The 27,459-nt window shown below is 41.4% G+C and overlaps 1 protein-coding gene across 4 annotated transcripts; it reads right to left on the bottom strand.

Moving 5' to 3' along the window:
• Positions 1-477: 477 nt before the first annotated feature.
• Positions 478-24,873, bottom strand: PPM1K (protein phosphatase, Mg2+/Mn2+ dependent 1K). 4 transcript variants are annotated; one of them, XM_039361178.1, is made up of 7 exons: positions 24,569-24,873; positions 17,577-18,067; positions 16,663-16,763; positions 9,321-9,486; positions 8,985-9,129; positions 7,789-7,923; positions 478-4,795 (listed from the first exon to the last, which is right to left on the bottom strand). In XM_039361178.1, exons 2-7 carry the CDS (start codon positions 17,996-17,998, stop codon positions 4,664-4,666), a joined length of 1,101 nt encoding a protein of 366 aa, XP_039217112.1. In that variant the 5' UTR covers positions 17,999-18,067; positions 24,569-24,873; the 3' UTR covers positions 478-4,663. The 4 variants fall into 4 exon arrangements, with proteins under 4 accessions (XP_039217112.1, XP_039217111.1, XP_039217113.1 ...); XM_039361177.1 differs by having other exon boundaries at positions 24,557-24,872; XM_039361179.1 differs by lacking the exon at positions 24,569-24,873 and adding an exon at positions 23,517-23,587.
• Between the last annotated feature and the right edge of the window lie 2,586 nt (positions 24,874-27,459).

The following is a 27,459-nucleotide window of genomic DNA, read 5'->3' as shown; positions in this document are numbered from 1 at the left end:
AAACACTACGGCATAAATGTGATTCCCATTGGTTGACTATTTCCAGGCAAGGTTTCTATTGTACCATTATTCTATCCCACATATTCAATTTCACAAGCAAGTGGGATTACAGAGGGCTGTAAAGCACTGTGAAGCTGCATATAAGTCTAAGTGCTATTGCTAAACACTGTGGCATAAATGTGACTCCCACTGGTTGACTATTTCCAGGCAAGGTTTCTATTGCACCATTATTCTGTCCCACATATTCAATTTCACAAGCAAGTTGGAGTCCAAAGTCATCCATTACAACCCTCTTGTGTTATACCGCTTCTATTCCCCCCCCCCCAATACTGGCTGGGAATATCGGGGGAATGGTAAGATTTGGGGAACATTGCATTGGATTATGTTCTTGGATATGAAGATGGACAGTGTCCACATCTGATAAATAAATTTTATGAAAATATGCAGCTGAAGAGGAAAGAAAAAGAAGACAAAAAGTACTCGGGAGCAAGTTCTTTATTCTGCTCCATGATAAATATACAGTTGTAAAATAAACCACTGAAAATGAAATAACAAGCCAGTCATCTTTACACTTGCTCAAAATATGTACATATTTTATCACAATTAATACCTGATATTTTGGACACAGTCTTGCCTTCAATCCAAACAATAAATGGTGATGAAAAGCAATCAAGAGATACGGTGTCATGCAAGAGGGCATGAACCAAGGACTTTGTTCTGTATCATTAAAGCAGCCATATCTTTTGCAAGGCCTGAGAACTGCTTTCAGGGGTGACGCATACAAAAACATTCATTGCAATTTTGCTTCGTTAGAAATAAAGCAGAAAGGTAGCATATGGTACCAACAAAAGAATAAATAAGTCTAAGAACTAAGTATATTCTCATAAACATCTGTGTGTGCGACTTTTACCACAATCATCATTTCTCATCTCACGTCCTACAGAAATACAGCAGCTGTAACCGATTCATATCTGATACCATAAATTTAAATGCCTCTCCCAGAAATCTCAATTACCTAGTGTACATTTTCACATGCTTCCTAAAACAGAAATGCACGCAAGCGCACTTTCGAGTTTTTAAAAGTAATTTTGATGTGCCAGGTTGCCAAACCTTTCTATGCATTCAGGAACAGTCATCATTTTCTAACCATTATTTGCCTCCTCTTGTGCAGGAGGCACTGCAGCTTAATAACCTCAAAAAACTTTCCCTACAGTACATTCAATATGGTGAGAAAGCTACCCATTGTTTGGGATCAATAAACTGTGTGTTAAAACACATCTAAACTTGTTTTCCTAAATCCAGGTTGGTTTGCTTATTCCCTTTCCTAAATGTATGCTTAAATATGCTGGAACTGAAGAATATAAACATTATTGTGACTTTCACCAGGCCCTCTGGTACAAAACACACCTTGAATGAACCGGTGATAGCACACTGACTACACAGGTAATTACCCCAGCCAGGCAGATAAACCCTCCAAACAATTGGTAGTTCTATCTATACAACCCTCCAGTTTCTCCTTGTTACAAAGGAAATGGCAACTGAGTTCAATTCCATGTGCGCTCAACAATCACCAGATCAATAAGAGCCGCAGGATAATAACTGTCTTGTTGAGTCTTCTTCAACTGGTAGAATTCTAAGGTGGAAGGGAGAAACTTTTCCTATAACTCAGATGTTTGATAAACCTCTTTTGCAATCCACAGCAGGAAGCAAACAATTGCGTCTTCCAAGCCTGGATTTCTTGACATACTACAATTGGCTTGGTGCCTTGATGCTTTCAACCACAACCTAAGATAATTTCTTTGAAAGTTTTACAATTTTCTTTCTTACCAGACAATTTCAGATTTGAGCTATACATTACACTGACCCATACACATCTCCTTTTAATATATTGTGCCTTTAAATAAATATATATATTAAGATCAGATGTATGAATTTCCTGATCAAGATTCCCTTTATTTCTAGTTTTATGAGCACCAAAGGAGATAATTTGCATCGCCTTGTGTTTATTGCCATAACTTTAAAAATATGCAATGTCAGCTGATGGAATGGATAATTAGCAAGATTAGAGCAGGAATGGGGAAAGAATTTAAACTCCTTTCTATTGTGCTCTAGTGGAAAAATCCATTTTTCTGAAATGGCATTTACTCTCTGGGGGTAGGGCTATAATGAAGGGGAAAAAATATACAGTATTTGCTTTCTCTGCCTTCAGTAATTATCAGCTTCCTTTTCTTTTATGAGCTGCTGCTATTAATAGAGAAAGAAGCTGAGTCATGGCCAAAACTGCTCCTTTACCTGGAAGTATATTTTATTTGCATCATATATTTATATTATATAATGGTGATAATTCTGACTGCATGCCTGTTTTAGCCCATGGGAGAGCTGGTGTTTTTGTTGTAGCAAACAAGAACAAAAACAAAACGCCCTTAAAAAAAAATAACTCAGGAAGAACAAAATGTTTTTAACATCAATATATACTACTTTGTCTTAAAATGACAGTAACCGATAAAAGAGTATACAATTTCTAAACATAACTTTTAAAGTCTATATAATTGTGTTATAGAATCTGTGTGTATAGAATACAAACGAATAAAAATTTACAGCAGACAAAAACAGAAGAATACCAGGGCACTGTCTGCAAAGTCTTTCACAAGTTCAAAGGATCAGTCAGAAGCAGAAGGATGTACAGAGGCAGCATCGGAATGGTTGACACCCAAAGTGGTTTTTGGTGCTACGGGCTTAGATGTCCAGTTGTGTAAGTCCATCGTTCACATTGTGACCAGGGTTCAACTAAATGGCTCAGCACTATTATTCCCAGATGCAAAGTAACTACGCAGGGGAAGGCAAGTGTTACATTTCTATTTAATATTCTTTCCTTTTCAATACGAGGAAACACTCCCAATGTTTATATTGGAGCCATAGGCATCTGGCAGGAGTCACAATAACATTATGAAGTACATCATGACACCATCCTACAACGTTATGTAATCTGTCACTGTTTGGATTGATGCCGATCACATTTGTCCAATGAGGTCATGACAAAGGTTTTCCTCATTTGCTCTCTCAAAGATATCTATGACTCAGAAGGCTTACTGCTTTCTCACACCTTGTGGGTACAGACCTGTTAATAGGGACTGGGAATTCAGTATCCACAACATATTTAGATGGCACTGGTCTAAATTAGGGCTGTTTTCAAGATTCAGTGGGTTTTTCCCACCCCAAAGGCTGGAAGCTTCTGAGATCATCCAATCTCATGAGGCTGCGGTTTTCTTGCTCAGCAAGAATGCATGATATTTCGGCACTGTCGTGAGATCTCACTGCTGAGTCAGACAATTTCCAATGTAGAAATATAGATTTTAACACCAATAGTTCTGCTTTCTTTTCCACCTGATATTCTCAGATGGATACTAAAACTCCTGAAATTCTTAATCAGATGGGTGTTATCAGCCCCCAAAGCATCTGAAGGGCAGAAAGATGGGGAAGGTTCCCCAGAGGGACTGAGAGATGCCTGTGCCATGAAATTAACCTTGCTTTTACTTCAATTACTGTAGTCTTGCTTAGAAACACACAGATTTGTTCCCTTCATAACTGTATTTTAAAATGGGAAGGAATAGAGTTGTTTGAAAATATATTACTGGCCTCTCTGAAACTTCCATTTCCCTCCAATTTTTACTTTAAAGTTGGGGACAATTCTAAACAGATTTAGACTACGTCCTTTCAATAGCCAGAACCTAGAAAACCAAGCTCATCTTCCTGTAAACTATGAAACAAACCAAAATAATCTCATCATCAAAATTAATTGCATTAATGCTGTACATTAATACTTAGAAAAGGAATTTAACAGTAGCCAATGTGGAATATTTTTTTTAAAGGAGGGGTTTTAGCACTGGCCCCTTTAAAGAAAAAAAAAACAGAATTTATTTGATATTTTTAGAAGGCATACTAATACAGTATATCCTGGTTAGTACTGTCTCAAGAGCTATACTGTGTCTCTTGAGTTATACATTAAACAAAATGCAGATATTTAACCAAGCGTACAACTTTCTCTCTGCTTTTCAAAAAAAGGGGACATCAGTACAGGAAATACACAGTTATCTCTGTCTCTGGACTCACAATCCTGAGGCTTATCAGTCTTGAGACTGAAACTCCTTTTCAGAGTTGAATTATTCTAACCCCAATGTGACAGTGATAGTGAACTAGCAATTAAACCCACCCTTTAGCTCTCCAACTTTCTAGTAGTCTTTGAATTTCCCTTACACAGGATGGAATAGCACAGGAGATAAAATGCTACTTTTCTTCTCCTTGTCCTTTGGTTCACCAACTGCAGAGCTGTGCAGTCTGCTTGCATTCGCCACATTCCTTTGTTTCTCTAAAATATCTCAAAAACCTCAGGAGAAACAGGTGACATCACAATGACAGTCAGCCAAAAAAATATCAGCATCTTGCCCCTGCAGAAGCCCACGAAGAAGGACCAAAGGTGTGAGAATGCTTGGTTTGAGAGAAGCAGTAACAAAGACATTTGTTAAGAGGTGACATCAAGTTAACAGCAGTTTGCTAGTCAAGCAGAAAGGGCCTATTGCTAGAAAAGATGGAGGTTTTCTACCTATGTATCACCTTTCTGCAATCTACATCTTTAAATGTTTAGCAGCTTGGTGGAGAAAGATGCTCATGCCCATCTTCCACTTGAACCAAAGCTTCGGCTGAAGGAAAAGTTGATCTCAGAGTTTTTGTATTTGCCCCAGGCTCCAAATGGCACTACAATAGCGGTGCCGTTATCTTCTGTCCCATACTGCATAGCCTTGCAGAACAATGAGAAAGGCAGAAGTTCGTAACATTCTCAATATTTAGGCAAACAGCATAATGTCTGGGTTCATGTATTTTAAAAAAAACCCAATGAGTAGTAGTTAATTATCATAAACAATATGTTAATTAATCGCTAATATATATTCAAAGTTACATATCACATTCCTTTCTCTCTAACTCGTTTTTCTAGCCATTGATAAAAGTCATCCCATGTTCTAAAATACACTGAGTCTTCTTTCTATTTTATCTTTAAAGTCAATCTATCCATTTCTGCACACTCTAAAACAGTGGTTCTCAACCTTTTTAATGCCGTGATCCCCAACTGGTCGTAAGTCGAGGACTACTCAACCGGTCGTAAGTCGAGGATTACTCAACTGGTGCAGCACCGTTTGCAGAATGGGACTTTTGGCGGGCTCAGCAGGGCAGAGACAGCCTGGACAAAGTCAATAGAATTAGACTCTATTCAAGAGAGTCTATTCTATTGGTTTTCAAAAGCCAATAGAATAAAAGGGAGTAGCACAGCTAAGGAAAAGGGGGAAAAAATGGCGGACTGCGTTGTTTGGCGACCCCCGTGAAATGGTCGTTTGACCCCAAATGGGGTCCCGACCCACAGGTTGAGAATCACTGCTCTAAAATTTTCTTAATTCTTCTTCGGTTGGTAAATTTTCATTTTTTCCAATGTTGGGCAAATACAATTCTTACTGTAGAATTAAATATATATAGTACAGTCTTTCTCATAATTTGCTCCTATTATTCCTAACAAAAATAATTCTGGCTTAAAGTCTACTATTTTTTAGTCATTTTCTCCAACCATAAATGTATTTTTAACCAAAATCTTTTTGCTTTAGGGCATGTCCACCAGATATGGTAATAAGTACTTATTAGCCTCACTCTCTTGAGAAATCTGACATCCACGGGCAGTCATTCTAATTCCAGCCCCAAATAAAATGTTTCAAAGATATTTTAAGGGGGGAAAAAGGGAAGTTGTCATTCTACAGAGCAAAGGTGAACTTTGGGATCCTTGGTGCTCTCTGAGCGTAAATTTTTTGCAGACATTTCCTTACCCCACCAAATAACATCATCAGAGCACTGATAACATTACCTACAGTAGTTGGGTAATGAAACGTCTACTGGAAAACAACCAACCTCAGAAAGCAACAACGACTCCATAGTTCAACCCTGAGCTACAAAAAATATTCCCTTCTATTGGTAAAGGGGAACTTCTATTATCATGTTCATTTATAAGAATTCCTGGAGGTTGAGACCAGCCTCACTTTTACAAATAAAAATAATATATGGTGACAGCTCACTGCTTTGAGAAGAAGAATGCTCCAGTTCTCACAGAAAAGCAAAGATAAACTAAGCAGGGGATCAGCAAAAATACTAAACCCTATCAGGGAGTCTTTTTAGTTACCTCTAAGTAAAATCTAATGGAAGAGTTTCCTATTAGGACACCCTCTAGAACAGTGTTTCTCAACCTTGACAATTTTAAGGCATGTGGACTTCAACTCCCAGAATTCCACAGCTAGCAATGCTGGCTGTGGAATTCTGGGAGTTGAAGTCCACATGCCTTAAAATTGTCAAGGTTGAGAAACGCTGCTCTAGAAAGAGAGGGGAAACCTTTCCTGTTTCTAAAACCAAACTGTTTCTCTGGGTATCTTATGGCAACAGTTATTATCCAGGAGTGAGGATTCCCCACAGCCCAAAGGATGAGCAATTTTTCCTGCCTCTCTCCTACTCAATCATGCTGAAGAGCCCTAGGTGCTAGCTGGAAGGATGATGACATTAACAAAAGAAACAGGAATTAATTTTTTGTCCTTTCTTCAAAATTTTGGGTGGGAGCTCAAGAGGCAAAATTCTATCCTGCTTAAGCCCTCCAATTATGATGACAATATCGTGGTTTTCAACTAGAAGAGGGAGGGAGGGAGGGAGGGAGGGAGAGGGAGAGTGCTGGGGGAGCTGTACATGCCCCACATATGGCCTTAGACTACCCCCCCATCTGTAACTTCTAAGACGATACCTGAGTACCAGGCAGCAAGCTGTCCGTGTTGTTTTAGAATTATCACCACTCCCTCCAAAGATATAAAAAAAACTCCCGGCTTTTCAGATTGTATCAGCTGTCAAAGTTCTCAAGAGGATACCTCATCCTTAAATTGTGGAATTCCTGGAGCTCTCTAAGCTTGGTTACTTGCTGCAGACATTTCACTACAGGTAGTCCTTGACTTATGACCAGTTGCTTAGCAACAGACTCCCTCCCCCCCCAAGTAATTATGACCCACTTCCAAAGTTTCAACCGTGGCCTCCCAGGTCATGTGACTGCATTTCGGCCACTCAGCAACCGGCCTGCATTTACAGCTATTTGCCAAGTCACATGTCTGCGATTTACAATTTTGCCAAATTTACTTCCAGTTTTCAACACCCCATAATGAACAATAGGTTTGCCTAACGACAACAGTGTTTTCTTAACAACTATAGCATTCGCTCTATGCATTCATTAAACCAGGGGTAGGCAACCTCGGCTCTTTTAGGATTCATGGACTTCAACTCCCAGAATTCCTGAGTCAGCTATGCTGATTCAGGAATTCTGGGAGTTGAAGTCCATGAGTCCTAAAAGAGCCGAGGTTGCCTACCCCTGCACTAAACCATCACCCCCAAAAAGGCTGTAAAATTGGGTCAGCCACATGGATGACCCTCTTTATGACCATCACATCTTACGATTGTAATGGCAGCCACCATGACAGTCCTAGATCAAGGACTACCTATATCCAACTCGGCAATATCAGTGGGAGCATCACCAGTGCACGTTGTTACCTGGTTAGATAATGAAAAGTCTGCAAATAAACAACCAAGCTCAGAGAGCACCAAAATCTTCACAGTTCATCCTTGAGCTACTAATATTCCTTTCCATTGGAATCATCCATGGAAATGCAGATACCATTAGCTGAAAGCTGGCCAGTAACCATTGTTCCTAAGGCAGAAAACACCTACCTGCTCAGTAATGATGTGAGCTGCTTCGGTTGGATCATGGCACTGGTTAACAAAGTCACAGATCTCTTGACTGTTTACTATAAAGTTGATGCCATCTGTGGTCAGGACCAAGAAGCTGTCACTTGTATGGTGTAACTAAAGCAACACAAAGAGTATACAAATTATCCAGACTTAAGATGCTCTAGTTGTACACGAGTGTCAAACTGCCGGCCCACGGGCCGGACGCATCACGAGGAAACCACGCCCACCCCATTGTCAGCAATGAGGAAAATGTTCCATGACGTCATGAGTTTGTCATGCCTCCTCTAGTAGAAACCGCTAAATAGCGATGAACAAAGGAAAAACTTGTTCGGATTCTATTTTTATGCAAACTGTTCTTCCTAAATTTCCTAAATCTGTTCTTCCTAAACTGAAAATAGGAACGCCTACTTTAACTGGTACACTTCCCAGTTCAAAAACAGCATGCACAAGCACGCATCAGATAAAACTGGATGCAAAAGTATATAAATTAGAGCAGCAGTGGTGGGGTTGGTTTCATGCACGTGCACACATATGCAGCTTTCACAAATGCATTGCATATGCAAGCGCACACTCCACCCACCACTCCTGCAGCCCGTTTATGAATGGGCCGTGACCCAGTACTGGATTATGGCCCGGTAGTTGGGGACTACCGAATTAGAGCAATAAAGCGCTTTTTTAAAAAGTGTTTTAAATAGTTGGCTCAAGCCACTCAAGTACATCATCAAGTCATTCTAGTGGGCCCTGTACCCTGTACCTGTTGGAGATCTATTACTGTTATTATTAGGTACAGCTTTCAGATGAAAAATATTTGCCTACTCCCGATTTCAAAAAAAATAAATTTCTGAATTCTGCAGGGTGCTCTACTTATAGCTACATTTATATATGAAAATCCATATCATACTCATACACCACTAGGGACACCATATGTATGCACTATCCACTGTGCTAGTCTCCTTTTTAGCTGAGTAATGTTATAACTATACAATGAGGCAATGAACTTCAAATATAAATAAAATTCTCAGACCAGGATATCAGTATCAACTTGCTGGGTGCTGCCTAAAACAAGAATGACACAAATAATCACCCCACACAGCTATTGTGTTTGTACCAAATCAGCTTTCAATAAGCTGCATCTTCAGATGTGGGAGAGGAGGCATTATTACACAACCACTTACCTGCACCCGTTTTGTTTCAGGTTCTGCGATCACACCACACTTCTTAAGATCCAAATCTCCAATACTACGGGTCATTGCAAGTCTGCCATTCACATGGGGCTGCCCCAGACTGTTCCAGGAGATGAAACCACCACATTTCCTGATTCTTAAAAATAAAATAAAATATAAAAAATAATCACCGTCATGCACATTATGTTTCTACAAACAATTCACACAATAATTTTACTTGAAGAATTCTGCCCCCCCCCCCTTTGCAAAGCATCCCATTTCTACAACTTCAAAAGACCTCTCTTTAAAAAAAAATTAAGCCCGAAGTTGCACATTTTGCAGAGGTACCTTTCCTTCTCATCCTTCCGTTCTGGAGTATGATCAATGGTCAGCTTCTCAACTTTTCCTTTGCGGCATAACAGCGCACGGCTATCACCCACACTGGCTACCACCAGCTCAATGCCATCTCGCAGCAAAGCCACTGTTGCTGTGCTCCCAGTATTTAACAAGGTAGCTATAAATGTCACAGAGAGAGAGAGGTAATCAGCACCTGAGCCCCAAACCTGCCTACGGTATTATTTCTTCAGCTTTAAACTGCATGAACTGTGCTAACTCCACTAAAGAGTCACTGCTTGAAAATATTTAAGCTCTGAAGACAGAAAAGGATGGAAGGCGCAAAGGGAAACACAGCACAGCTTCATGCAAGGGGAAGCTGGTCATTAGCTAATAAGGTCACAAGATACTAAAATATAGCAACAGCACTTAAACTTATATACCACTCCTCAGTGCTTTACAGCACTCTTTGAGCCTTTTACAAATGTCTGCATATTATTGCCTCCAACCATTTGGGTCCTCATTTTACCCACCTCGTAAGGAGAGAAGGCTGAGTCAACCTCGAGATGGTCAGGTTTGAACTCCTGGTGTTTGGGCAGAGTTAGCCTGCAATTCTGTATTCTAACCACTGCACCACCACTGCTCTTCTATGTAAGTTGAATTATAAATTAAAGGGCACAATTTCCCACCCACCCACCCTCTCAAGGTTACATATCCTCCTTGATTCTTACAATGCAGAAATAGACAACCTGGGGCTCTAGGGCACACATAAACCCCAGGGACTTCCAAACCATCTTTACTCTTTTACTGACTCGGGTTATGGTTACACTTTCCCTGAAGAAGCAAATCTGAGATTCAGGGGGTCTTTCAGGGTACTGTTGGACCTGTAGAAGCCTGTGACCAGGACTTTCTCAATTTCATTAGTTGTGGCAAGAGTGACTCGTGCTTTTGTCATCTTGAGGTTAGACTGCTGTAAAATGCTCTACTTGGGGCTGCTTCTGAAAACTGCTTGGACACTACAGCTGGTCCAGAAGGCAGCTAGCTAGCTGCCTGCATGCTGATGAGTGAAAACCTCTCTGCCAGCATAAGCAATTGCTGGATTTTTTTTTACTGCTTACCAAAAGGTTACCAAGTACTATTCAAATTACAAAGCTGATGTAGAATTTAAATGGGTTGGGGAGAAATAACAAAGTGCTTAGCTCCAGATTATTTGAAAGGATTCTATCTTCCAAACAGATTCAGTCCATCCTGTGCAGATTAAAAAGTATGCATGAAGCCTTGTTGTGCTGTGCAAACTCCACAGTTTCAAGAAACGAAAAGGAAAGAAAATAGAGATACATTCCTAAAACACTACTACTACTGTTTAAAACAGGTATTTTAAATCATTCTTCAATACTCTCCTTTGAGTTTTTGCAAGACTGTCAATTTCCAAGGAGGTAAAGTTTTCATCCTCCACTCCTTTTCTGCAGGCCATTTATTAATAAAATCAATGGTACTGATTGCTTTACATCATGTGTTTGAGGCTAAGGATGCACCTTTAACGATACACCACAGCGGACCATAGCAAAAAAAGTATGATTTCAGTCAGTTTCACTGTTGTGAAATGCAGAGAATTAGTGTGTTTTATATGCAATCTACTAGGAATGCTTAAAATAAAGAGAGTGGAGAAAAGAAATGGGGCAAACATAACTCTGAGCCAATCTGAACCATCTTGTGCTGTCTGTAAAATACCTGTTTTAATCAGTTAGTAAAACATGTGAAGAAGACAGTTGCTTTCTTTCCCTCAATCCCCTTCAATGCTTAACAGCTAAGTCTGAAGACCACCAAAAGTCCCTCCCAGTTGATTCCTTGCTTTTGGAAATGCTGTTTCCGAGAACAGAATCTTTTGATTCCAGGTTACAAATCAACAACCACCCAGTTATGTTGAACTACCAGAACAGCCTAGCTGCAGGTTATAAAAATGTTAGTCCAACATCTCTGAAGGACACTGAGTTAGGGTTAGGGAAAGGTCAGTCTAACTGCTGAACATATCAAACTAATGTGCTTATTTTTTTCATACATTTGGACTGCATGAGAGATCAGAAGGTCCTCTATTTAAAAACAATAGAGAAGAAAACGGCAGACACATGGTTTTGCGGTGGAAAACACACTCATTCATATCTTTAAGGGTCAAGATAATACTTCATAATGACTTTATCCGTGGCAATTAAAAGTAATAATTCTTGGAACTGGCTAATTCTCTGGCTGCATTCATGCGTGACACTAAACCATGATGCTCCAATTTCTCTTCAGATTAACACTAGGAATTAAATATTTCCTCCTCTTTGAGCTTGCCAATGCAGCATCATTAGAAAACTGCACAACTGTCAACACATGATGCAAAAGTATTAGATTAGCCATTAATTGGCTGTGTTCACACAACAGTTTAAGCCATAGTTTACAAAACAGTTGGGTTGTAATGAGAATCCAGCCAACAAAACCTGGTGTAATGTTATGAGAATCTAGCCCAATTTTAGAAAGCGCCAGAAAGCAAACTGTCGATTAGTACAGAATGTGTTGGCTCAGTCTAAGTATACTATTCTTAGAGGCCTACATGAGCTACTCATGGAGCTAATCCATCCACAGAACCTCCACATCACACCCCTCAGTTATCAGGGTTAGATAAGTCAGCAATGCAGTACAGGGACCAATATTATGAAGGCTTTTTCCAGTGAAACCAACTCTGCCCCTTTATCAGATTTGGGTGGATTTGTTTCTTATAATATTTAAGATCACTGGGTTGTTTTCAACTGTTGAGTTCTTACAGGGTCAAAAAAAGAAAGGAAATTTCCTCCTTCATATGTACCAAAGACAACTGGACTTTCTGGGGGGGGGGGGTTCCCTTGAAAACTGAAGAAGCTTCTTGGATGAGAAGCGAAACATTTTCAAGGAGAAAAAAATCCCAAGAAAGTCCACCTTTGGGACAATCATGTCCTGGATGATTAAGAAATCTCTATACCAGGGGTGTCAAACTCAATTTCACTGAGGGCCCCATCAGCATTGCAGTTGCCCTGGGGGGGGCGGGTGGCTATGGCCAGAGTGGGTGCAGCCTACTGGGTGGGCATGGATGGAGTGGGTGTGGCCTACTAGGTGGGCGTGGCCAGTTCTACGTCATTCGCGTCAAGGGTGCCTATGGGGGCGTGGGCAGGAGTGGGACAGATCTGAGGGTCTCTGGCATAAGGGGGTGGGACCGGGGCAAGTGCCAAGGCATGGTCCACCGGGGCAAGTGCCAAGATGGCCACCACGAAATTGTACCATTGGCTCCTGGGCGGCCTGAGCCAGGGCCCAGGCAGCGGGGCCGTTCCCTCACTGTTTCCAGGATGACTTCGCCGGCCACATGAAACCACTTCGTGGGTCGCATCTGGACCCCGGGCCTTGTGTTTGACATGTCTGCTCTATACACACTTCATATGTACCTATGAAATGAATGTCAATCCTGTGCCCTCAATTTCTAGTTTCATTAACTGGAAATCTCTTATCTGTCACTGTAAGATTTGAGACTAGCAAGCCTTCTTTAATGTGGATAACATATTAAAGATTAATAATAACGCCCATGGAAGGCATCAAGTTAAGGATGGTGACTATTAACAAAACTTTAGGTCCACTTCAAGGGAGGCTTAAAGAAGTCTTCACAGGTTACAGGTTTTACTGGTATGAAAAGAAGCACCGCAAGAAGGACTAGATCTAACCAGCAACAGAGTTCCAAAATCAAGGAATCGTCATTAATCAAAATCACTTGTGCTTATCTCCAAATGCATTTTCAAAAAGCTCACTACATAGCTTGATTTAACTTGAAAAGCATAAATATGACATTGGTGGTTTCCCAAACAGCATCCATATATTATCATCTAAAAATCTTTCAATAGGTATCTTTGCACTCACTGGACATTTTTAGAGCATGTCATCTCAACTAATGAGACAAAGTGGATGTGGGAACCTTCCAGCAGTCCAGGCTAGGAACCCGCCAGACTCCTTCACCTGGGACCACCATAAGCAGATCTCTTTTTCCACTGGAGCCCAGCATATAGAGTCCCGGGTCTCCAATTCTAGAGCTGTTGGTCGGATACCGTGTCTGCCATAAATCACATGTACACACAGAGGCAAATAGGAAAAATTCACCCAGGAATTGTGCTTCAAATAAATTAAGAAAACCTGCAACAGCTGGAAGGAAGAGAGCTGCAAAAGAGGCAGAATTCTAGCCCTCTTCAAAGCAGTTTTGGAAACAATGAGGAAAAATATTACTGTTTTGAATTTTGAAGGGATACGTATTAATTTCACCAAGCAACCTCATCAATTTAGCTGAGGTCTCACTATTGGTAAATAGGAGTAATTTGGAATGTTAAGGTACTCAAAAACTTTTAAAAACAAAACATTTTATTTTGAATATATGGACACTTTTATGTACCTTAAAAGGTTTTGCTTTGAGGATATTTCAAAATAGTGGGATAAGAAATCACCAAATAAGACATACATGTGCAATTGAACATGTGTTAAGAGTTACAATTGTGTTCAGACACAAAAATCCAATTTCTGTGCGTCTTGTAACTTTCAACTGGATAGAATTCTTCAGGCACGGGCTTAATTTCACTATAAAAAGATTCTGCCATTCATATAATAGCATCTTTTTAAAGAGCAAAATAATCACTGTTCGCCAATGGAATTAAAAGTTAAGAGGACAACCTGACATTCCTACAAATACAGTTCAAATTTAATTGCAACATCACTAAACAGAATTAGAAAGCTTGGTTTTAAGAAAATATGCCAAGTGATAATTCAAAGATAGGTTTCTGCAGCTCTTTCCCTTCTTTGGTGTTGCATGTTAACATTTTAAAATTTAAAACCATGGCTTTGACTGACTTCATTAATTAGAAAACCCAACATTTTCCACCTATTATACTTTTGCCATTTAAGATGAATATAATAATCATCAAAAACATCATTCTTAGAAACAGCACATTTAATTACCCATAATAAAGCAGTAGTGAAAATGGGTGGAGTAATAAAGTTTCTGCAAGATTTTTTTCTTGCTTGCTTGCAATAATGTAAGTCAGCTTCCCCAAACTGATAGCAATTAGGTTGAACTTCCCACTCCCAAATGAGAAGATGTACTAAGCCGCCTAAAGCTGCTTGATGGCAAGATGGGGGGGGGAGCGTATAAATTTAATAAAATAAATAAATAAACACACTCTTGTGAATTACATGAGCTGAAGACCAATGCATAATTAGCCCTACCAGATTGGAGGTCACTGATATAAAGGATCCTTGTGGGCTGAGGGGAGTTTCCCTTCCCAAAGGGCTAAAAGGTCAAACATATCAATGAAGGATTGTTTCTGTCCATTATAGCAGCTGTCTCCAACCTTTCTGAGTGGGTCAACCAGTGGAGGTGGCAGTGGGGGAAGAAGGGATGGTTTCACACGTGTGCATGCACACATTTCCATGGCCCAGTTCCAAATGGGTTGCAGCCTGGCACTAGGCCACGGACCAGGGCTTGGGGACCCCTGCACTAGAGATTTTTGGTTTTCTCATGATCTTAATACTTCCCACTACCCCGTTTTTCCATTTTGTTATCTAGTCCAGAGGTCCCCAACTTTGGCCAACTTTAAGACTTGTGGACTTCAACTCCCAGAATGCCTCAGCCAGCCAAGCTGACTGTTGAAGTCCACAAGTCTTAAAGTTGAAGTCCACAAGTCTTAAAGTTACCAAGGTTGGGGACCCCTGATCCAGTCCAATCAAAATTTGAAAAGTTTTTCTAGTATTATGTCCATCACTTCTGACATCTGAAGATGGAACAGTTTCAGAGGTGGGATACGCCAGAGTTCCCCAACCTTTCTGGGTTGGCGGTCTGAAGGGGGGGAAGAGGGGATAGTTTTGTGGGAGGGGCAGGTGTGTGCGCGCGCACACATGCATGTACATGAGCACCTGTTGCTCATGTGAGTGAGGCCAAGGGCCTATGAAGCTCGCAAGTGAGGCCAAGCACTCGTGACACTCTTGTGAGTGGGGCCCCAAGTGCCCACAACACTCGTGCAAGTGGGGTCCGAGTGCCCACAACGCATGCGAGTGAGGCCCTGAACCCCCATGGCGTTGTGCATGCACGCACATCAGCCAGCCATTCACATGATCGGGTTGCAAATAGGCCGCGATAGTGGGCCATGGCCCACAGGCTGGGAACCCCTGGGATACACAGCTTTCATTTTTAAAAAAAAATGAAACTGCTTTAATGTCCTTAAATATGTTTGCCATCTAGTATGGCAATTACAACCATGTGAAAAAGAAAGTACACCCTTCCTTGAGTTGTACGGTTTTACACATTAGGACATAGTAAAAATCACGTGGTCCTTTGCACTTCTTAAAAGTAGGTAAATACAACCTCAGATGAACATCATCATGTAACATATTACACCGTGTTATCATTTATTTTACAAAAAGAAAGCCAAAATGGAGAAGCCATGGGTGAAAACTTTTTAAGAACTTCTAAGGCTAGATGCTTCTTACTATGTCTTGTTACATAAAACCACAGAAATTAAAGAAATTAACTTTCTTTTTATGTCAGGAAACAAAGCAAAAACTGTTCGTACACCCACAGTATATACTGTACAAGTAGTCCTTGATTTACATCAATTGATTTAGCGATTGTTTAAAGTTATAATGGCTTTGAAAAAAGTGACTTGTGACTTGAAAATGGGTGGAGTAATAAAGTTTCTGCAAGATTTTTTTCTTGCTTGCTTGCAATAATGTAAGTCAGCTTTCCCAAACTGATAGCAATTAGGTTGAACTTCCCACTCCCAAATGAGAAGATGTACTAAGCCGCCTAAAGCTGCTTGATCTCACATGTATAACCATCCTAGCATCCTTGTGATCACCTAATAAAAATTTGGGCGCTTGGCAACTGGCATGTATTTACAACAGCTGCAGCATCCTGAGGTCATGTGACTTTCTCAGCCAGCTTTGGATAATCAAACTCAACAGGGGACGTCAGATTGGCTTAATAACTGCATTATTCACTTAATGAAAGAGAATACTGAAGACTTCTCAGTGGATATTTGGATTCAATATTTGCAATCAGCTTTGAGCAAATGTGGTCCTAAAGCATATACCACTTAATTTTGAAAGTTTTATTATTTTTCTCTCACAATTTTTTGTGTGGTTCACAGACTCCTGTGGGTTTCCCAATTTTCTGTAGATTTTTGATATAGCAAATCCTTGATGTTTAAGTTGCAATTTTTCCCTTGGGATAGCTAGCCTGAAGCTTCAGTACCTGTTAGATGAGTAAATTTAGTTTATACTTGTCCCAAACAACATAAACACATTTCCTACTTACCATCTGCAGATAAGTGGGCATGTCTCATGTATGCTTTGTCTATTTCTAGAAAAGCTTTAATCAATACTAATTCCATGTTGTGTTCCTCAGAAAGAAATTCTCTAAAAAAATAAAAAGTAATCATGTTAAAATATTGTCTGACAGAACTAACCATTTACTCTCATCCATAAACTATTACATATCAATTATTCAACTGATATTAGCTTGAAACTTGCAAAATTCACCAGGGGCCTCATGGATTGCAACTAGACATATTAAGAGAGGTTTTCATTAATAATTCAGCTGTAACTGTTCAGCGCACACCATCAGTGATTTTGTTAGATTATTAATATTTTTGTTTCATTTTGAACAGCATATTGCATGAATCCAACCATGGTGATTTGTAAATTATGATTTGTATTTTAGCATGGACAAATCCAACTCTTACATAGCTTATTCACTAAATCAGTGGTTCTCAACCTATGGGTCGGGACCCATTTGAGGTCGAACGACCATTTCACGGGGATCGCCAAACAATGCAGTCCACCATTTTTTTCCCCCTTTTCCTTAGCTGTGCTACTCCCTTTTATTCTATTGGCTTTTGAAAGCCAATAGAATAGACTCTCTTGAATAGAGTCTAATTCTATTGGCTTTCAAAAGCCAATAGGAATTGTCCAGGCTGTCTCTGCCCTGCTAAGCCCGCCAAAAGCCCCATTCTGCAAACGGTGCTGCACCAGTTGAGTAATCCTTGACTTACGACCGGCTGAGTAGTCCTCAACTTACAACCGGTTGGAGGTCGCGGCATTAAAAAGGTTGAGAACCACTGCACTAAATGAACTATTTTAAGTCGAGGACTATACCTCCATACAACCAAGCAGATGAGCATTGAGTGTCTTTCTTCTTGCAAAGACAAAGAATCCACACACGACACTCACCGAATATATTCCCGCATGTACTTGTTGCAGAAATCAGCTGCTGCCACCCCACCGTGCCCATCAAAAATGGCAAAATACAGGACATCCTCAGTCAGCTGGGCGTAATCAAAACGGTCCTCATTTTCCTTCCGTTTCCCAATGTGGGTGGCACAACCCACGTTCGACAGGCTGACCTTCGGAATCAGCTTCCCATACTTGATGCTGGGGGGGAGCAAGATGGGTTCATCCAGGCGGTTGTCCCAAATCCCAAAGGAATCCCAGGTGGCAGGGCAGCCGCTCCCATCCATATCGAAACGCGAAGCCCTGCAGCTGTTGGTGGAAATTTGGCACTTGGGGCTGAGAATTGTGCAAGATGTAAGCAGCGTTCTCTGCAGCTGGTGGCCTCTACTCCGAACCAGACTGATTAAGGCCGCCGTGGACATCCCTCAATTCCAGAGGAACAAGACAGTTTTGAAGCTGGCTTTGAAAACGTCCCCCACTAAAAGAGGAACCTGAAGAAAGAAAGAAAAAAAAAACAAGAGTTGAGATCCAGAACATCTGCCCTACATATAATTAAAAGACAAAGTCTCTCATAAATTGAGCTCAGCTCCTTGGGACTACATGGTTCAGGTTGTTTTCCTGGCAGCAATATGGACATGGTTTCCATGGGAACCTCTTGCTAGCCAGGTTCCTTAAGAGATAAGCTGTAAATTGGCTGCTAGGCCTGGCTTAACATGTTGTGTGTGTAAACCATGATTTTTTGGGGGTATGATATGTTCTGTTGACATAACCAACTGGCAATTATTCAATAAATAAAGAGCAAGTGGTCTAAGGCTCAAGCCCTCAAGCTGTTGGGGAAAAGGGGGCAGTTTCACAGGAAGATTTCCACCTCGTCCCATGGATCATCTGTCCTTGAAGCTTATTTTGTATGCGGAGTCAGAAGGAAAAAAGCCTATTGAACAGCTAAGAATAAAGACCGGGGGAAACTGTTCAGTACAGGTAGTCCTCGACTTACAACCATTCGTTTAGTGACCATTCAAAATTACAACGACCCTGGAACAATGACTTACAACTGGCACTCACATTTACAACCATCACAGCATCCTGATAGTCACCTGATCAATTGTGCGATTGGCAATTGGCATCTATTTTTGGCAAAATCTGTTTAATTTGCACATATCTGTACAAATTGTCCTGTATTTTATATTTTAAATTTTATGCAGCATAATAGGCCTTATTTTGTGATGCTTCTGACTTGAATAAACAAACAAACAAACATGACTGCAATGTCCCTGGTCATTTGACGGCCATTTGCAACCTTCCCAGCAGTCTTCCACTAATGCAGGAAGCCAGATTCGCTTCACAATCATGTAATTAACTTAATAATTACAAGTGATTTGCTTAAAAAGCATGGTAAAATGTGAGTGTGACTCACTTAACAACTACCTTGCTCAGCAATGGAAATTCTGGTCTCATTTGTGGCGTCAAAACAACTGAGTACAACATGTAAAGCAGAGCTATCTGTTAAAACTCTTCCAAGGCCTATAGCAGGGGTCTTCAAACTTGGCCCTTTTATGGCTTGTGGACTTCAACTCCCAGAATTCCTCAGCCAGGGAGTTGAAGTCCACAAGTCATAAAAGAGCCAAGTTTGAAGACCCCGGCCTATAGTAATCTTCCCTACCTCACTCCCCTCCAAAGGGTGTTCCACAGGCCTAGGAAGAGTTTTAACAGATAGCAAGATGCTCAGGTCCAGTCATCTGTCAATGACATCTACCATCCCCCAGCAACGTGGTGATGGGCAGATTTGTTTCCCACCAGATGGTGATGTTCAGAAAAAGGTGAGGGCAGCGAAGCCATTAGCTTTCACCCAAGGCTTTCCTTCATACTTCCTGCATATCTGAAATCAAGACACAGCTATTTGGCAGCAAGTCAGAACAGACACTATAAAAGCACAATATAAAATAAGTCTTCTGCCAGCTCAAGGATGAATGGGTAGCATTAACTAAGCCATGTAGAAAAGGCTCTAAAGAACTTGCAAAATTACCAATTTGCAATATATTTAGCTGCTTTTTGTGTGAGAGAGATTTATTTTTATATACAGGTCAATCCAACGAAGGGAAAAGACATTTTTAGAAAGCAAATGCTATTTTCTTCTTCAAATAGTAGAGAGAAAATGACTGGATCAAAGCCATCCAAGTAGGTTTTTGTGCCTAAGGCAAGAGTAGAACTCATGTTTCCCCATCTCCTAATTCATCATCTTAATTACTAGACTCTTATGTTTTTATACATGTATGTATAAATCTCAATACTGTTGTGGTTTGCAAAAGAAAATCAGAGACCTCTACTTTTCCTGAAAGTTTTTTTTTTTATAAATCTATATGATAGACAGTCTCTCGATGATTTTTGTGTTTCTCTACAACAGCAAGAAATAAATATTATAAATAAATATCTCTATCCTCAGGCCAATGCTGTTACTGAGTAATGAGAGGACTTTAACCTCAGCTTGGGTAGTTCTTACAATGGCAGACTGAGCATTGAATAATCTGTGGCAGTTTGAGAGTAGAATCTTCTAGTCACCACCTAAGAAAAACTTAAGGGAGCAGACCAGCACCTAAAGAGTTAAAATAAGTTCAGTGGAAGTTTTTTAAAAGTTGTACAAGAGGGAGGTGAGGACATCAGAACAGTGACCTTGCTTGCCAAATTCTATCATGCATGACTAATGGAAATTCCTCAGGAAGATATACTCCAAAGCAGTGGTTCTCAACCTCTTCTTCTCCACGGAGGGCCTTTAAACACCGAGACTTAACTCAAAATTTAAATCATAACATTCAAGCCTTCAAGAACTCCGTGACATTGCAGCCCCCCCCCCAAGGGTCTGCAGACCACAGGTTAAGAACCACTGCTCTAAAAAACTATGAAAAAAACTATCTCTGTCATTGCAAAAGAGGGGTGGGAGAAAGGGGAATAATCCCTATTTTCAAAAGAAAATCCATAATTCTAATTTTTTTTAAAAGGCACAAAATTGCTTCTTTGCTTCATTGTCCCTATCCATTCCCTTCAAACTTAACCATTTTGAAAATTTCCAGAGACATAATTGATGGGGAAATACAGCTTTCTTCTTTCATATAATCTAACTATCTATGAGTCATGCAATTCAAAGGCACCACTTCCTTCTGCATATTTCAAAGACCAAATGCAAATAAGCTGGTTATAGTATATGACTCAGTTCTTCAAGAACTGATAAGTTAGTCACTATCAAAGGGGTATTTGTATTTATCCTGGTATGAGATAAGTAAAAAAAGTTTAAGGAATACCTTTTTTTTAGCTCACCATGCATTTACATAATCACAACAATATTTTAAGAATTAAAGTTAATAATTACTATTTTAATACTATTCAAAACAATGGGTGGATGGTAATTCAGGTTACCTTGTATTGGTGAGCTAACTATATTGTACTATATTGCAATTTCATACACCAGGGTGGGAGAACCACTAATGTTCCAGGAGTTGTGAATTGCAGTAACTCCAACTAGCATGTGAAAGATACTGGAGGCCATAATTCAGCAGCTTTTAGAGACCTTCAGCCTCCAACTTCTCTTATAAGCATTTAATATTTGAGCATCACAGTTGCATCACTGCTATAGAGCACTGCATGCTAAAACAACAGGACAGTTTTTTCCCTCATGCCCTCACTCTGCTGAGCACCTAATTCTCATAGTACTGTCTAATATTTATGTATATTTACTTGTGTAGTATGGCTGTATTATCCTTATCTTTACTACCCCCTCTTATTGGTATTATTATTCTGTTGCTTTCAAGTAGAGAGCTTCTGCACCAGAGACAATTTTTTTATGTATCTAAGCACACTTGGCCATATAAGGTATTCTATTGTAAAACACAAATGATATCACCACAATTCCAGTTTATTTACTTAGCATATGGCAGGGATAGGCAACCTTGGCTCTTTTATGACTCGTGGACTTCAACTCCCAGAATTCCTGAGCCAGCAATTCTGGGAGTTGAAGTCCACAAGTCATAAAAGAGCCAAGGTTGCTTACCTCTGGCATATGGCATCTACAGAGGTACAAATTTAGTTTAAAGAAAGTGTCAATAATTCTGAAACTATGGACCGGCCCATGTTTTCATTCTTATTTTTTAACTGGGACATGCCCATATCAGAAATATGTAAGTGAGGTCAAAACTGAGAAAACTTCTGTGATGTTTCTGCAACTTCCCAAGCAAATGTTAACCAAGTCCTAGGCTGCTTAGCTTCCAAGATTCTGAGGAAGAATGTACAGGTAGTCCTTGACTTACAACAGTTCACTTAGTGACCGTTTGAAGTTACAACAGCACTGGAAAATGTGACTTTCACACTTATGGCCGTTACAGTAACCCCACGGTCACGTGATCAAAATTTGGTCGCTTGGCAATTGACTCATATTTATGACGGTTGCAGTGGCCTGGGGTCACATGATCACCTTTTATGACTTTCTTACAAGCAAAGTCAATGGGGAAGCCAGATTCGCTTAACAACCGTGTCACTAACTTAATAACTGCAGTGATTCACTTAACAACCGTGGTACAAAAGGTTGTAAAATGGGGTAAAATTCACATAACAAATGTTTCACGTGGCAAGAAAAATCTGGGGCTCAATTGTGGTCGTAAGTTAAGGACTATCTGTAAAAACGGCAAAGAAAAGAAAAATGACATTCTACAGGAGAGATAGGGAGAGCTAGTCTGGTGTACGTCATGTGACGTCACTCATGTCTGGTTTAAGGCATCAAATGAGAAACCAGGTGAGCCACAGGCCCACCTTAGGAGCAAAGTCAACAGATGACCTTGGACCAATCACACCCCTTCAGCCCTAGGAAGGAGGCAATGGCAAGCAACATCTGAAATCTTGTCAAGAAAACTAGATTAGACTGCCTAGTGTAGGCAGTCACCTCAAATCAACGCTGACATAAAGGCGCACACACCTTAAAACCAGAGGATATGTAACCACCCACCACAATTCCTTAACATAATGCAACTTACTCCCAAATAACCATGCAGATCATTGCCCCTCAATGAATAAAAAGCAGAACTTCTGGATATTAAGCCTTTCCCAACGTATTTAACTTCTAGGGGACCAATATTGTCATATCACCAGGAGAGCCAAAACCAGAGTCCTATCAAAGCTGGAAAGAAGGCTGAGGGGTGCAAGGTGCTTGATTGCACACGGCACCCCCAGCAATTAATTTAAACAGGGTGCAATTAAAGCAACTCTGGGATTTCGATGTCACAGTAAGAGATCCTCGACTGAGTTCATGGGCTAGGTTTAAAAACGAGCTGAAAGGCGCCATGCAAGGCAAAAGCTCCAGGTTCTGACGACCAAACTCAGACTCCTCCTCGCGTGTCAAGAGAAAGATTAAGGACCCAGGCGCGCCTCTGAGAGAGCCACGCAATCAGCGCAGAAGCCCGGGAGCCCGGCCTTCCTAGTGCCGTACTGGGCACCGCCTTCCAGGGTCTTGCTGCGAATCCTCCGCTGGCGCAGCCTCGCCTGCTCGGCCCTCCGCTCGGGGCGAAGCGAGCTGGGCGTCTTCCGCATTCTCCGTCCGTTACTCTCTGAAATAACCCGAGCGATCTCCCTCTCGCACCCCCGTGCCTTGCTTGGCATCGGGCACCGTCCTGTTCTCCGATCGCCTCGCAAGGCTGCCGCTCGCGTCTTGCCTGGACAACAGAAAATCGCGTTCCACAACAGAAAATCAAGAAGGCGTCGTCACTCCCAACACCTGGACTTCAGCCAAGCCGCAAGCAGGGTTGAAAACAAGAATTGTGAGGAATTCAGGAAGCGTGGATGCCCAATGGCAAATTAAGACATTAATTAATTAATCGCGCTTATATAGCCACCCAGCTCACACAATGCGATTCTGGGCGGCGTGGAGCGCTCAAATAAAACAGATAACAAAGCATCCATTACGTTCTAGCTGAAATATAGCGCCATGCACAATTTTCCACTCTCAAGATGCCTTGGACAGCAACTTCACAACCCCCGGGCGTCCAAACTGGGAATTGTGGGAAATGACGTTTACAACTGGAGGGCACCAGGTTGCAAAAAGCTGCTAGGAAGGGAGTCCCGTTGAACTTAATAGGGCTGCCGAGGAGCCAGCCGTGCGAGAGGGCGCACGTTAAAGGCAACGGGAGAGAGGCAATTACAAGGAGTTTACAAATGATCTTTATCTGTAACAGTTAAATGACAATGCATTCATGCTTGCACGACAGGAAAACGAACTCTCCACGTTCAGAAGCAGCGTCGCTTTGCAAAGCCGGAGGCGAGGCGCTTCAAATTCAGTTCAATTCGTCAAATTGCAATCGTCTTTTCGCGCGCATTGGCAGTAATGAATCAGTATTAAATGCATTTGAAGTATTTAATGTTTAAAAACAGTTCAAATTGCTAGAAAATTAACACTTATAACGCTTAATAGTAAAAATCCACCGCGTATGTCTTTTAAGTTTCTACACCCCCCCCCCCATTGCAAGAAGCAGCTGAGAGGTGCAGGTGCCCTTTGAATCTGCCCCCGCCCCCCCCAAAAAAAAAATGTTACGGGGATACGCCGGCATACTCCCGCGTCGTTAGGTAGGAGCATTCTTCAGCCGAGAGGCAATCTCCAATGCATTCCCCACCTATGCAGCAATTGCTCCAAGGCTAATTAAGGTGGCGGCTATCTGATGCAATTTAAAGCAACTCGGCGTATCCGCGTAGTAACCACGAGGCGACACAGACATGAAGGAAAAACTACTTTTTTTAGTACGCGCGGAAGGGTCGAGGCGAGCCAGCGATGTCCACCCGGTTCTTCCCCGCAGAGCATCTCTCCCATAGGACAGGTCGGCTTGGGGATCCCCCCCCCCCAATGATTCCCAAACACGCGACTTCCCGCTTTCCACCACACCGAGCGAGCAACAGACTCGCGGCCTCGCCTAGGATGAATGGAAAACACGCAGGCTCTACTGGCTCAGTACCTGGGCACTAACCGCGAACTCTTGGAAGCGATGCGTAATTACGCAGCAGGCGCAGCCTCTCCGGCTGAGACCCCTCGGCGAAGAGCGACAGCGGATTGACCTCCCTGGCCGATCTTCGAGCTCTTTCGTCAGCCGGCGAAAGGCGCAACCCTCCCTCACCCGCGGCTCTCCTGCCCTATAAGGAGAGCTAGTGGCCCGCCTCTTTTCGCTCCCGGGCCCAATGGCGTTGGCCGCTCTGAACGAGCCTCTTTCCTTCCTTCCTTGACAGCCAGGCTCGCCGCACGGTGGGAGGGCTGCACATCGAGTGAAGGAAGGCCCGGAGCCACGCGCTGCTCAGCCTCCGAGAGAGGCGCCTTCCGACCCACCCTCGGCCGTGTCCAATGGCAGCCGCGCGCAGTCTCGTGCGTTGGGCGGCTGCGGTGTTCCCCCTCCTGCCTCCTCTTGACGCCGTCTCTGGTTTCGTTCTCACTAAGGCGCATTAAGGTCCCGCTTGCAAAATGGGGCTGGAAGCGACCGAGGCGGGCCGCTGCGCCTGCAAAGAGGCGCATTTGCCTGAGGCGATGGTTGCTGCCTTTCGCAACGGAGAACCAAACGGAAGCCACCTAATAATATTCGAAACCCACGGAGGAGGAAAAAACCTCCCGTGTGAGAAATGCTCAGGAAAAAAAAAATGGGAATTCTAGAATACAGTAGTTGTCGACTTAGGATCGCAATCGAAGCCAAAATTTCAATTGTTGAGACATTTCTTAAGTGAGCTTTGCCCTGTTCTACCAACCTTTCTTGTCACAGGGGTTAAGTGAATCACTGCAGTTGATAAGTTAGTAGCCCAGCTAAATGAATCTGGCCCACCCATTGACTTTGCTTGTCAGAAGGTTGGAAAACATCACCTGACTTTGGGACACAGCAATGGGCATAAGCACGAACCAGTTGCCAAGCATCTGAACTTTGATCACATGATCATGGGGTTGCTGCAAAGATCATAACTGAAAAAGGGTTACAAGTCACATTTCAGAGCTGTTGTAACTTTGAAAGGTCACTAAATGAACTATTGTACATTAAGGACTCCCTGTAATCTCATTGTCCTCATGAAAAACTTAAATACACGTCAGGAAGCCATGCTACGTACAGAACATGTTGAAATAAACTGGCTCCAGGTGGACAGATCTATCTATCTACCTACCTACCTACCTACCTATCTCCCTTATAAGGGGACTCTGGTATTCTCTTTCCTTATTTGTTCAAGTTATATTCTGTATATTTATATCAAAGGAATTTGAATTGGAAGATGAGTCTGTTAAAACCAGAGGAATAAACATCAGTAACCTGTTGACGCTGCCTTCATGGCTCCAAATGAAAGGATCTGCAGTACTGCAGGCCACTTTAGCTGACTGTGTTCAGCAGGTCAGCGGTTCAAATCTCACCGGCTCAAGGTTGACTCAGCCTTCCATCCTTCCGGGGTAGGTAAAATGAGGACCCAGATTGTTGGGGGCAATGTAAATATATATATACATTGCTTACTGGTGTACACCGCTTAGAGAGTGCTTGCACTTAAAGCAGTATATAAGTCTCACAAATAAATAAATAAATAAATAAATAAACATCAAAGAGCATAGTGAAAAAGTGGGGCTTAAAATTAAACATAAAGAGGAACAAAGTAATGACAATGGGTTAAACAACCAGCCCCAGAATGTATAATGATTCTATCAAAGTGATGAGAGTTTTTGTCTTTTAGGATCAGCCATCTACAGTAAAGGAACAATCAAATACAACACGGACTAGAATCCGCTACTTGAATATGAGAGCACAGAATGGGATGGAGAAGCTTTCTTCTTCCATTGACCGAATCGTTATCCAGAGTTGTATCTCTATGTCTTCCATTCATATAGCTTGCTCCAAATAGGTCCACAACCGTGTAACTTCTGACTTTGTATCATAGAGGGGCAGAGGATATAGTATTTTCTAGCAATATAACTTCTTCAGCAAAGCTGAATTGATTTTGCTCTCTTTCAAACACTGTTTTCTCTATTCACCTAAACCAGGGGTCTGCAACCTTGACAACTTTAAGTCTTGTGGATTTCAGCTCCTTCTGCTGGCTGAGGAATTCTGGGAGCTGAAGTCCACAAGTCTTAAAGTTGTCAAGGTTGCAGGCCCGTGACCTAAACTCTAACCCTAACCCTACAGCCTGAAGATTGAGATTCCAGCTCCTCTCTTTTTAGATGAAATAGCAACAGAAATAGTTATAATTCATAAATTATGCAGAACTAGATGGTTGGTATGTTCTCCCAACAGGGATAAATCCACGTGGCTGGATTATCTGTCTGCACTGGAAGTTGTATAAAACCCAAAACCTAAATTAATTGAGAACCAAGTTAGAAGAAAAGAATTGAACTCCTAAATCTTTCAAGAAGTAAAACTTCTGTTGTGAATTTCTTACTTGCCTAATTAGGGATAAATTCAAGAAGTGCTACCTAGATATATAAATACATAAGCTGATCGTATCTGGGGGCAAACAGTACATTCTACCAAGCGAATAACTATTATCTTGGCCTTACACCAGATATAAAAGAACAGTAAGGGCCTTAGGAACTATGATTTTCCTAATAGTTACCTGGAGAATCTACACAGGCATCAACAGCTGACATGGAATGAACGCCTCTCTCTGGTTATCCTACTCAAAATTGTAGCTTTTTTAAATTTTTACAAACATTTTTGTCAGGTGAGTAGGCCCACATGTGGTGAGATATCTTCATTTTGTCATATTATTCATTTTGGAAAAAGATTATTTTTCCTCAACAACCAGAAAGGTGATCATTCCATGGTACATTAGGTTAACATCAGAGCAGAAGCAACATCAGAGCAGAAGCAAAGTCCGTTTTATTTTTATCATTGCAACAACTACAATT

The sequence above is a fragment of the Crotalus tigris genome, unplaced genomic scaffold (genome assembly GCF_016545835.1).
Source record: "Crotalus tigris isolate CLP2741 ecotype Arizona unplaced genomic scaffold, ASM1654583v1 scf7180000019218.882973, whole genome shotgun sequence".
NCBI classification, from domain to species: domain Eukaryota; kingdom Metazoa; phylum Chordata; class Lepidosauria; order Squamata; family Viperidae; genus Crotalus; species Crotalus tigris.
Note: the sequence above shows the minus strand (reverse complement) of the source record. Positions and strands in the feature narration are given on the sequence as shown.